This window comes from Chaetodon auriga, chromosome 13 (genome assembly GCF_051107435.1).
Source record: "Chaetodon auriga isolate fChaAug3 chromosome 13, fChaAug3.hap1, whole genome shotgun sequence".
NCBI lineage: Eukaryota > Metazoa > Chordata > Actinopteri > Chaetodontiformes > Chaetodontidae > Chaetodon > Chaetodon auriga.
In genome coordinates this window covers 655,044-667,500 of record NC_135086.1, presented here as the reverse complement: position 1 = coordinate 667,500, position 12,457 = coordinate 655,044, and the positions used below count along the sequence as shown (strand labels likewise).

The window sequence follows — 12,457 nt, the reverse complement described above, 5'->3', positions numbered from 1 at the left end:
ATGAAGCAAACGTCCCAAACATGAAGCTGCTGAGGACTCGAGTGTGAGGAGACTCTGCTGGGGTTTAATACAGGAAGCTGGTGTCCAGCTGTTTACGACGCAGTAAAACACACACACACACACACACACACACACACACACACACACACACACACACACACAGCTGAGCTCATGTTTGGAAAGCTGCAGTTTTAATGATGAACTCCTGTTGGAGTCACAGCTGATACTGAGGCAGCATCAACATTTCAAAGAAGAAGAATCTGTTTCTGAACGAAATACTAATTTAACCGTCATCAAAAACAAACTCAGGAAATTGTTGATTGAGAGTTTGTCTGAAATATTTCTTCTCTTCTGATGAGCTAAAACACTCTTCATTAGTCTTTGTGTCTGAGACAGACGTGTTAGCAGCAGCTGGCAGCTGCCGCGTTAGCATTAGCAGCTAAATCAACAGTTATTAGCATGGTCCGGTGATGTTGTTGCACTTCACTGAAAACAGGCATCAGCGAGCGTCACAGTTTTAAACTCGCAGCTTTGGTTCTTGTCTGCGTTGAAGTTGTCCGTCTTGTAGCACTTCGAGCTAAAGCGTCGAGTCATTCACTGATTTTGCTCTCGACAGCGTGAATGAGAGAAGCTGTGCCGGCGTTCTGTTTCTCCACAGCTGCAGGTTTGAGGTTATGGCAGGACATTTCTTTTATTTCCTGGTAGGTTTCCTGGTTTATTTTCCTGGGCCTTTGTCCAGGACGGAGCTGCACAGCTGACAGCATATTGATCTGTGATCGTCTCTTCATACTTACTGTTGCTGTTGGGGGGAAAACAAATGGCTCAGACTTCATTCACGTCTGCATATTCCACCATTTTCTGACTATCACCTGCTGAATGCTGCGTAGCTTCAGGCTAACAGGCTGTTGGTTAGCCCATTAGCCTGAGCCTGTGTGCTAGCTTTAGCTGAAAGATTAATAAATGTGGCTTGAACGTTCTCAGCTAGCCTTAGCTAACAATCATCACTTAATGACACTGGTCACAGCTCAGCCTTGACTGGTTCCAGTGATTTAAACTGGTGTGATGCTGATTATGGTTCAATCCTTAATTCATTTTATAAAATATATTTTTAGTCTGACATACTGGGACATTCTTATTCTTACTAACGTCAAACAAAATACTCATTTAGGAGTATTAGTCATAGTGTTAGTGATAGTAGTCCTGGCATGAGGAGTACATGGAGAAATCCTAGCATTACATAGTATTAGGAGTATCAGTTGTAGTATTAACAGAGGTACTACTGGTAGTATTAGAAACACAAATCAAATTGCAGGTATTCAAACCTTCCAGAAGAATCTCTACGGTGACCTGCCGGCTCCCAGCCTGATTGGTGGCCTGACAGGTGTAACGGCCAAAATCCTCCTCTCTGACCCCGCCCACCACCAGGCTGAAGGTGCCCCGCCCACCTTGCTTCAAGACACAGCGCTCTCCACCAATCACAGGCCTCCCTTCTCTGAACCATTTGACCTGAGGCTCAGGATGACCACGCACCTGAAAAACAGAGGTCACAGGTGTGAGAGGTCCTGACGGTGGCTGGAACTGACACATCATGTAAGGGGACTCTACTCTCGTCTGATTGGCTAACAGATTTAAGAGTTGGACCCTGTTTGACTTTCCAGTCGAGTAAGAAACGAGACTCGCAGTGTCCAGCCATGCTAGCAGCTCTGAGGCTTTGAGACAAAGTGGTGCTTTGAGCTAAATGCTAACATCAGCATTAGTGTATGGGTATGCTAACATTAGCTAATTAGCAGTAAACACACAGTTCAGCTGAGGCTGGTGGAAATGAGGATCATCAAAGCTCATCCAACAACTCATCATGTCTATTTCAGTCTGGACCGAAGCGGTGAAGGACTGAACGGCATTAGCATCGACAGAGACAAGCAGCTAGCATGGCTAACGAAGTACACCTAAAATGCATTTACTTGTTTTTGATGTGGTGAAACATTATTGATTAAATGTCAGGGAGGAAAGTTTGAAATAAGTGTGTGTGTGTGTGTGTGTGTGTGTGTGTGTGTGTGTGTGTGTGCAACATGTGGCGTGCAGATGTGTGATGACTTCGTGCTCAACTCCCATGAGGCTTTGCAGCTCCATCAATCTCTGTGTTTTGCCTCTGAGCTGTAAACCGATGCTCTGACGGTGCATTCAAGTACTGTGGGATAATGGAAGTTCTTCTCGGAATCTGAGGCAGAAACATGTTTCTACTGAAAGGAGCTTTTATCTTCAACTGGCTGAGCTGAACCAGGACTGAACCAGAACTGAACCAGGGCTGAACCAGAACTGAACCAGAACTGAACCAGAACTGAATTGGACTGAACAGGAAGAGCAAAGAGAAACAAGTCAGTGCTGATGTGTCTGGACGACTTCTTCTCAGCAGGACACAGCCGGTCACAAGACTTAATCCCTCTCCTCTCACATCCTCTGCTCTTGTCTCCTTCCCTCTTCTCTCTTGTTTCCTGCCTTGCTGCCTCTCTTGTCTCCTCTCCTGTCTCCTCTCTCATCTCCTCTCTCGTCTCCTCTCTTATCTCCTCTCTCGTTTCCTCTCCTGTCTCCTCTCTTGTCTCCTCTCCTGTCTCCTCTCTCGTCTCCTCTCCTGTCTCCTGTCTTGTCTCCTCTCTTCTTTCCTTCCTTGTTTCCTGTATTGTTTCCTCCCTTGCCCCTCTCTTGCCTCCTCTCTTGTTTCCTCCCTTGCCCCTCTCTCGTCTCCTCTCTTGTTTCTTGCCTTGTTTCCTCCCTTGCGCCTCTCTCGTCTCTTCTCTTGTTTCCTTCCTTGTTTCCTCCCTTGTTTCCTCCCTTGCCCCTCTCTCGTCTCTTCTCTTGTTTCCTTCCTTGTTTCCTCCCTTGCTCCTCTCTCGTCTCTTCTCTTGTTTCCTTCCTTGTTTCCTTCCTTGTTTCCTCCCTTGCCCCTCTCTCGTCTCTTCTCTTGTTTCCTTCCTTGTCTCCTCTCTTGTTTCCTCCCTTGCCCCTCTCTTGCCTCCTCTCTCGTCTCCTCTCCTGTCTCCTGTCTTGTCTCCTCTCTTCTTTCCTTCCTTGTTTCCTGTATTGTTTCCTCCCTTGCCCCTCTCTTGCCTCCTCTCTTGTTTCCTCCCTTGCCCCTCTCTTGCCTCCTCTCTTGTTTCCTCCCTTGCCCCTCTCTTGCCTCCTCTCGTTTCCTCCCTTGCTCCTCTCTTGCCTCCTCTCTTGTTTCCTCCCTTGCCCCTCTCTTGCCTCCTCTCTTGTTTCCTCCCTTGCCCCTCTCTTGCCTCCTCTCTTGTTTCCTCCCTTCCTCCTCTCTTGCCTCCTCTCTTGTTTCCTCCCTTGCCCCCCTCTGCCTCCTCTCTTGTTTCCTCCCTTGCTCCTCTCTTGTCTCCTCTCTTGTTTCCTCCCTTGCCCCTCTCTTGCCTCCTCTCTTGTTTCCTCCCTTGCTCCTCTCTTGTCTCCTCTCTTGTTTTCTCCCTTGCCCCTCTCTCGTCTTCTCTCTTGTTTCCTTCCTTGTTTCCTCCCTCGCCCCTCTCTCGTCTCTTCTCTTGTTTCCTTCCTTGTTTCCTGCCTTGTTTCCTCCCTTGTCCCTCTCTCGTCTCCTCTGCTGTTTTGTGTCCATAGTTCGGTATGAAGTGATTAAATCTGGCTTCACTCAGCTTCCTTGCAGCTGTGTTACGTTTACATTCTGCCATCTAACATTAATCAGAACGATTGGAGGATTGAATGAAACGAGGCTCCTGAGGACAAACCGTCCTGCTGTCGGTGACCTCTGTCGACCTTTGGTTCGGGCCAAACGCACCACGTTCACTCATGGTGTCTGAGACGCTGGACGGAGCCATCGTGATCGCGCTCCTGCTCCAGAAGATGAACTTTTTGGACTTTAAAGACCTCGTGATGTGAACTGTTTCTTGAGTTCAACCCAGCAGACAGACTGATGATGGAGTGTCTCACCTTCCCCTCCAGTCGGGCGTCTCCACCCAGGACCACCCGGGCGTTGCGGGGAGGGAGGATGAACGCTGGAGGCTCGTTGCCACGGGAACTGCATGCTGTCATCTGGGAGACGGTGGAGGAGGCTGAAGCTAACTGGACGTCACTCATCGCGCTGCCAGACAGGAAACACACAACTCCATTAAAATACATCGACGGAGTACCAACACGTAAACATCCGGCTGTCGTCACACTTGTACACGGCCGATGGTCGAGCTCGCTGTCAGCACGCCGATCAGTAAAAGATCAATAGCTCTTGACACCTGGCTGTAACGTGTCTCTGTTATAACGATCCATCAGAGTTTGGCTGCGTCGCGTTAAGCCCGATGGCGTCTGAGTCTGTGCAGCGTTCACTGACCAGCTGCCTGTCAGTCATTGGTTATGATGCTTTTTCTTTTTTCTAAGCCAATCGAAATCCATCAGGAATAAGCTATTGAAATCCAACAAATCGTCTGATTCAAACAGTTCTGAAGCTAATCAGAGACTCGAAGGCCGACGACGCAGGAAAACGACAAGATTCACAACTTTGTTCAATTCGATGAAAAACTGGATGAAAAATTCAAACGTGTGTGTGTGTGTGTGTGTGTGTGTGTGTGTCTGATGAGGGATGAACACATCAAAGACATGAAGATAAAAACATTGTGTGTGTGTGTGTGTGTGTGAGATCAGCGGCGAACATGTGACACGCTCCATCTTTGACCTTATAAGGAAACAGGTCGGTTCACTGATGACTTTCACTTCACTGATCATCTTTGTTTTCATTCTTGACCTTTTGACTCTTGGAGAGCCTGCAGGCTGATCCCAGCTCAGCCTCAGTGCTACAGGATCACACGCAGCAGCAGGAAACGGTGAGACTGATATTATTGTCTCTGATGTCCACTGAAAACAAACCAGTTAGAAATCAGAGAATCAGAGAATCAGAGAATCTCTCTTATAGTGGAGGTCTATGGGGAGGGTGATGTTTTGCGGCGGTGTCAGGGTGTTTGCTCAGTACGAGCGCTCCACCAGCCGTCAGTTATTTCAGGCTGTTTGACTTCATGTTGTGTCGGTTGGATGTTTGTTGGATGACCAGATGGTTCGGTCTGAGAGCAACAGGCGCTGAATGTTTTCAGAACAAACAGAATCGGCCTGCTGTCGTTTTCTGCTGTCACACTGAAAATATGCTGCTAATACATGCAAACATTTTCCAGCTGCCTTAAATGGCTTTAAAGCCTCTAATAGCTGCTAAACACACTTGTCTTTTCTCTTTTTAAATACCATTTTTATCTTAAAGTTGACCTTTGCTTCCTATTAAGTCCACATTCATGCTGAAACTACACCGTGTTTCTGTCCCATCGCTGATCATTTCCAGACATTTTCTCTTTATATAAAAACAAACGTCCTGCCACATTTTCGCAGTTAAACAGGCCACACAAGGCTGCATCCAAAAACTGCTGTAGTCCTCTGATAATGCTAATGCTAATCCTGCTCGCACCAAACATTTAAACCAAAATGTCAAAGTTCATTAGCCACAGCTGATGGAGCATGTGGAGGTGACGATTCCAGGCCAGAGCCATGGTCGCCATCTTAGCTTAGAGTGTTAGCATGCTAACATTAGCTACAGCACACTCTTTTGTCAGGTAGCAGTTAGAAGCTAATACAAAAAACTAGCTTCATATCGTTTCTTGGACCTTTAGGTGTGTTTAACTGGTGTTAGCCTGATAAACAAGCTAAAACTGCTGTTAGTCCAGGCCTATAAAAGCGAACGACACAGACGCTAATGTGAAATTTTTTAACCTGATGAAACCTTTAACGCAAGCTAATGCTAAAAAGCTAACTGACACTAGCGCTGTCCATACCTTCCTTCATTTACTGTTTATCATATGGTAGAAACTAAGCTCAAGGCTGCACAGGTGAGCACTCATGGATAAAGGATTACCTGGCCGGCAGGCCACAGTTTGTAAGACAGAAGAGCTGCCGGTTAGGGACTGGACTGTCCTCACCCCTCCTGTTGTCCTTCCACCTGTCCTCAGCTGTAAGTCACCACCATGTCATCTGCAGTAGATCTCTGGTGATTCTACCATTGTGGTTTGTATCAGTGGACAACAGGAGGAGTAAAACAGAGGTCTGGTGGAGGAGTTTGTTGGGTGGTGCAGACTGAACCATCTCCAGTTGAACATTGACAGCTGATTGTGGACTTCTTAAGCACTAAGTCTCCTTTGACCTCTGTATCCACAGTCCATCATTACTTTAAGACATGAAGGTCTGTCAGTCCAGAAAGCTTCAAGACCTTTGAATGTATCTTCAAGATCAGTGACAAAAACCACTAAAAGCTGATGAAGCTGGTTCTCATGACGACAGATCCAGGAAAGAAGACCCAGAGGTCCCTCTGCTGCAGAGGTGAAGTTCATCACGGTTACTGGTCTCAGAAATCAGCAGTTAACAGCAGAAACATCTCAACATCCATTGATGGGGGAGATTGAGTGAATCAGGCCTTCATGGTCCAACTGCTGCAAAGAAACCAAGACTGAGAGAGACCAGCAAGAAGAAGAGACCTGCTCCAACCAAGAACCACAAGGACTGGACATAAGACCAGAAGAGACCTGGACTCCAGTCTGATGCAGTGTCTCCATGAGACACAGAGAAGGTGATTGGATGGTATGTGCAGGTGTGGCTCCACTGTGAAGCAGCAGGAGGTGGAGGTGTGACCGTGAACCAGCACAGCTACCACAGCACCCTGCAGCCACAGGTCAGCTGGTTTGCTGGACCATCATGTGCTTTTCATCAGGACAGTAACCCAGAACACACCTCCAGCCTCTGTGAGGACTGTTTGACCCTGAAGGACAGTGATGGACAGCTGCATCACATGACCTGCTCTCCAAACAAACACCTGACCTGAACCCTGCCGAGATGGTTTGAGATGAGCCGGAGCTCAGAGGAAGGAAAAGCAGCCAATCGGTGTTCGGCTTACAAGAGAACTTCTTCAAGACTGATGGAGGCGACTCGACAGTCCGTGTACTTGTACTTATTTCTCCTCTGAGGTATTAACAGCTGAGTACTTGTTAGTGTGCAGCCAGTAACACTGTGGATGCAGCTGTGTTTGAACCAGGAAACAGGAAGAAGAGCAGAGCTGATAGAAGATCAATAAAACAGTTTCTACTGACGTGATGTCACACAGAAACACAGATAAGAGACGAGCAACACAGAAACCAGAGCTGAGAGTCTGAGAGGACGCAGGGTGTCCAGTCTGCACACACACACACACACACACACACACACACACACACACATACACACACACACACACAGACACACAATAACACACACACACACACACACACACAGACACACAATAACACACACACACACACACACACAGACACACAATAACACACACACACACACACACACAATAAGACACACACAGACACAATAACACACACACACACACAGACACACAATAAGACACACACACACACACACACACACACACACACACACACAGACACACAATAACACACACACACACACACAATAAGACACACACAGACACAATAACACACACACACACACACACACAGACACACAATAAGACACACACACACACACACACACACACACACACACACACAGACACACAATAACACACACACACACACACAATAACACACACACACACACACACACACACACACACACACAGACACAGACACAGCAGTTTCATCACTGAGCCAAAACTCAGCATGAGAGAGAGAGAGAGAGAGAGAAAGGTCAGTGAAGCTCTCTCGTCCATCTGTGCTTGTCATTAACAGATTATCAGGAGGAAAAACTTCACGTTTCTCTGCCTTCAACTTACAGGTCCCAGTCATGATGACATGCTATCAGAGGCTAAAGCTAACAGGTCCCAGTCATGATGACATGCTATCAGAGGCTAAAGCTAACAGGTCCCAGTCATGATAACATGCTATCAGAGGCTAAAGCTAACAGGTCCCAGTCATGATAACATGCTAACAGAGGCTAAAGCTAACAGGTCCCAGTCATGATAACATGCTAACAGAGGCTAAAGCTAACAGGTCCCAGTCATGATAACATGCTAACAGAGGCTAAAGCTAACAGGTCCCGCTCATGATAACATGCCAACAGATTGAGGCTAAAGCTAACAGGTCCCAGTCATGATACCATGCTAACAGATTGAGGCTAAAGCTAACAGGTCCCAGGTCATGATATCATCCTAACAGACTAAGGCTAAAGCTAACAGGTCCCAGGTCATGATATCATGCCAACAGACTGAGGCTAAAGCTAACAGGTCCCAGGTCATATTATCATGCTAACTGACTGAGGCTAAAGCTAACAGGTCCCAGTCATGATAACATGCTAACAGAGGCTAAAGCTAACAAGTCCCAGTCATGATAACATGCTAACAGAGGCTAAAGCTAACAGGTCCCAGTCATGATAACATGCTAACAGAGGCTAAAGATACCAGGTCCCAGTCATGATATACAGCAGTGGGATAAATTTGTAACAGAATCCATGCTATATTGTAATATCCACTGATGTACTTTTAGTCAAGTACTGTACTGAAGTACAAATTTGAGGTAGGTGTACTCCACTCCATCTCAGAAGGAAATATTGTACTTTCTACTTCTAAACTACATTTATCTGAAGCTTTGGTTACTTTGTTTGATTTGCTGCTTTTCCTCTCAATGATCTCAATGATCTGAATGTGTTTGGAATCATGTGGAGCTTTGGACTGTTTGGACCAAACAAACATGGTGAAGGTGTCACTTTGGACTCTTTGTCACCACATTTCTCACTATTTTCACAATGTTTCCAAAGCAAACGATCGATCGATCGGTGAGAAGAATCATTAGTTTGAGTTAAAATGAGCTCCACCTCAACCAACTCCAACAGGGACATCCTGCTGAGACATGAATGAGGAGACACAATGATCTAAAGAGACCAGAGACAAGAGGACAACAGACACAGAGACACAATGATCTAAAGAGACCAGAGACAAGAGGACAACAGACACAGAGACACAATGATCTAAAGAGACCAGAGACAAGAGGACAACAGACACAGAGACACAATGATCTACAGAGACCAGAGACAAGAGGACAACAGACACAGAGACACAATGATCTAAAGAGACCAGAGACAAGAGGACAACAGACACAGAAACACAATGATCTGAAGAGACAAGAGGACAACAGACACAGAGACACAATGATCTAAAGAGACAAGAGACAAGAGGACAACAGACACAGAGACACAATGATCTACAGAGACCAGAGACAAGAGCACAACAGACACAGAGACACAATGATCTGAAGAGACAAGAGGACAACAGACACAGAGACACAATGATCAAAAGAGACCAGAGACAAGAGGACAACAGACACAGAGACACAATGATCTACAGAGACAAGAGACAAGAGGACAACAGACACAGAGACACCATGATCTACAGAGACCAGAGACAAGAGGACAACAGACACAGAGACACAATGATCTACAGAGACAAGAGGACAACAGACACAGAGACACCATGATCTACAGAGACCAGAGACAAGAGGACAACAGACACAGAGACACAATGATCTAAAGAGACAAGAGACAAGAGGACAACAGACACAGAGACACAATGATCTAAAGAGACAAGAGACAAGAGGACAACAGACACAGAGACACAATGATCTACAGAGACCAGAGACAAGAGGACAACAGACACAGAGACACAATGATCTAAAGAGACAAGAGACAAGAGGACAACAGACACAGAGACACAGTGATCTAAAGAAACCAGAGACAAGAGGACAACAGACACAGAGACACAATGATCTAAAGACACCAGAGACAAGAGGACAACAGACACAGAGACACAATGATCTACAGAGACCAGAGACAAGAGGACAACAGACACAGAGACACAATGATCTAAAGAGACAAGAGGACAACAGACACAGAGACACAATGATCTAAAGAGACAAGAGGACAACAGACACAGAGACACAATGATCTAAAGAGACCAGAGACAAGAGGACAACAGACACAGAGACACAATGATCTAAAGAGACCAGAGACAAGAGGACAACAGACACAGAGGACACTTTACTCCACGCAGTACTTTTACTTTCAGTACTTGAGGTACTTTGTCCTGATTATACTCACATACTTTTACAACATTTTCACTGCAGGACGTTTACCTTTAGCAGAGTATTTGTACAGTGTAGTATTAGTACCTTTACTGTAGTAAAGACTGTGAATACTTCCTCCGGCTCTGCTCTAATATTTGAATAACTGCTGATTGTTCTCTGCCTGTTTGGACGAGGAGCAGCTGGATTGACAGACAGACGTCTGTCCGTCTGTCAGTGAGCAGACGTCTGTCTGTCTGTGTGTGGACAGATGTCTCTCTGCCAGTGGACAGACTTCAGACACTCACAAAGTATCCATATCTGATCTAAATGATACAAAAAACACATCTGTACCTTTTGGAAAGCAGCTTTTCAAAATAAAACAGGAAGCAAAGACTGGACTCGATAAAATGAGACACAATAAAGACGCAGCTTGAAGGAGACATTCAGACTTTCTGTACAGAAGAAACTTCAAAGGTAAAGTTCCCAGCATGCACCGGGGTTCACGTCCAGGTTGGATCTTTTGATCGGAGGAGATTCCTTCACGTCAGCCGAGCGTTTCATAAACATCCTGACAGACTCTGTTTCCCACATCCATCCAGTCAAGTCCCAGTTCAGACACTGGTGCTCCTCTGCTGCGTCTGCTCCATCAAACGTATTGATCCACAGAGATCAATGAAAGGACCGATCATGTTATTTATTCTCTGTTTATTCATCCAAACAATGGTCAGACTCTGCTGAATAAACACAGAGTCTGACCGTGTGGACGGACGTCAGTCATCATCATCTTCATCACCAAACATGTTCAAGAAGAAACTTTGGAAAAACTGAAGCTTCTGGAAGGTTTTTCAGCTGACTCCACGTTCCTTCATGTCGCTTTGAAAACGATAAAAACTCGTTTCGTTTGAGGTTTTCTGTGTGAATTATTCTCATTAATATGAGTATTACTGCGTTTTTAGGGGCAAAAGTATGAAGTCTGTCAGTTTCACACTGGTACAGAAATCAGTAAAAGAATTTAAATGATCAATAATTCAAAAACAACTTTTTTATTATTGCTGTTTGTAACAAGTCCCTGCGTCAGATTACTAAAGTCTTATCTTATCTTATCTTATCTTATCTTATCTTATCTTATCTTATCTTTTATCTTATGTTCTCTCATCTCATCTCACGCCGCCCTCTCTGTCTCTGGACGGTCAGTTATTGATTGCCGTTGAACTCATTGATTAGCTGATGAACTGATGACTGACTCCTCCTCCTGACACTTTTTCTTCGTCTCTTTTTTAAAAGTCGACAAAAAGCAAACGGTCAAAGTGCGCAAAACGCGCGCGTTGACGCAGCAAACGAGCAGGAAACTGATGAAGATGAATGAAAAGAGGAGGAAGAAACACTTACAGACGTGACGCTCCGAGTCTGAACACGAAGAAAACACGAACTGAGGAGGGTCTGTGCTGCACGGCGCAAGAATCAGCACATTCATCAGCGGGCCTCCTCCTCCTCCTCCTCCTCCTCCTGCTGCTGCTGCTGCTGCTGCTGGTTTTCAGTTTAACTTCTCCTCTTCCTCCTCTTCCTCAGTCTAATTTCCTCTCCAGCGCTCAGCTGCAAACTGCTCTGTGACTGAAAGCAGAGCTGCAACAGGAGGACCCGGACAGGGCCGGACCCACCGAATGCAGGGCCCCCAAACCCCCCCCCCCCCCACCACCACCACCAGGCCCCCCGGCCCCCCGAGAGCCCCTGCTGCTGCCTGCAGCTGCCTGATGAGATAAGATAAGATTAGATAAGTTAAGATAATGTGTTGGAGCAGCAGCAGGACCGAATCAGCACAGACAAACATACAGAAAGCAAACGACTGACACCAAATACAAAGTACAGACATCCTGTCAAAACAGCAGCTGGTGGACGTTTAGGACATCAAAGTGAGTCAAAGTGAGTCAGACTGAGTCAAAGTGAGTCAAAGTGAGTCAGACTGAGTCAAAGTGAGTCAAAGTGAGTCAGGCTGAGTCAAAGTGAGTCAAAGTGAGTCAGACTGAGTCAAAGTGAGTCAGGCTGAGTCAAAGTGAGTCAAAGTGAGTCAGACTGAGTCAAAGTGAGTCAAAGTGAGTCAAACTGTGTCAGACTGAGTCAGACTGAGTCAAACTGAGTCAGACTGAGTCAAAGTGAGTCAAAGTGAGTCAAACTGTGTCAGACTGAGTCAGACTGAGTCAAAGTGAGTCAGGCTGAGTCAAAGTGAGTCAAAGTGAGTCAAACTGTGTCAGACTGAGTCAGACTGAGTCAAAGTGAGTCAGGCTGAGTCAAAGTGAGTCAGACTGAGTCAAAGTGAGTCAAAGCGAGTCAGGCTGAGTCAAAGTGAGTCAGGCTGAGTC

General features: G+C 46.0%; 1 protein-coding gene across 2 annotated transcripts in view; it reads right to left on the bottom strand.

Annotated features, from left to right (window-relative positions):
• Positions 1-11,575, bottom strand: part of mylka (myosin, light chain kinase a) — a 52,815-nt gene extending 41,240 nt beyond the window's left edge. Inside the window, exons 1-3 of one of the 2 annotated variants that reach the window (XM_076746253.1) lie at positions 11,490-11,575; positions 3,949-4,099; positions 1,323-1,530 (exon numbers count right to left, since the gene is read on the bottom strand). In XM_076746253.1, coding sequence (XP_076602368.1) covers positions 1,323-1,530; positions 3,949-4,095 — 355 coding nt within the window. In that variant the 5' untranslated portion in view covers positions 4,096-4,099; positions 11,490-11,575. The remainder of the gene's footprint in view (positions 1-1,322; positions 1,531-3,948; positions 4,100-11,489) is intronic. The other variant, XM_076746254.1, reaches the window with a different exon arrangement.
• Positions 11,576-12,457: the final 882 nt, after the last annotated feature.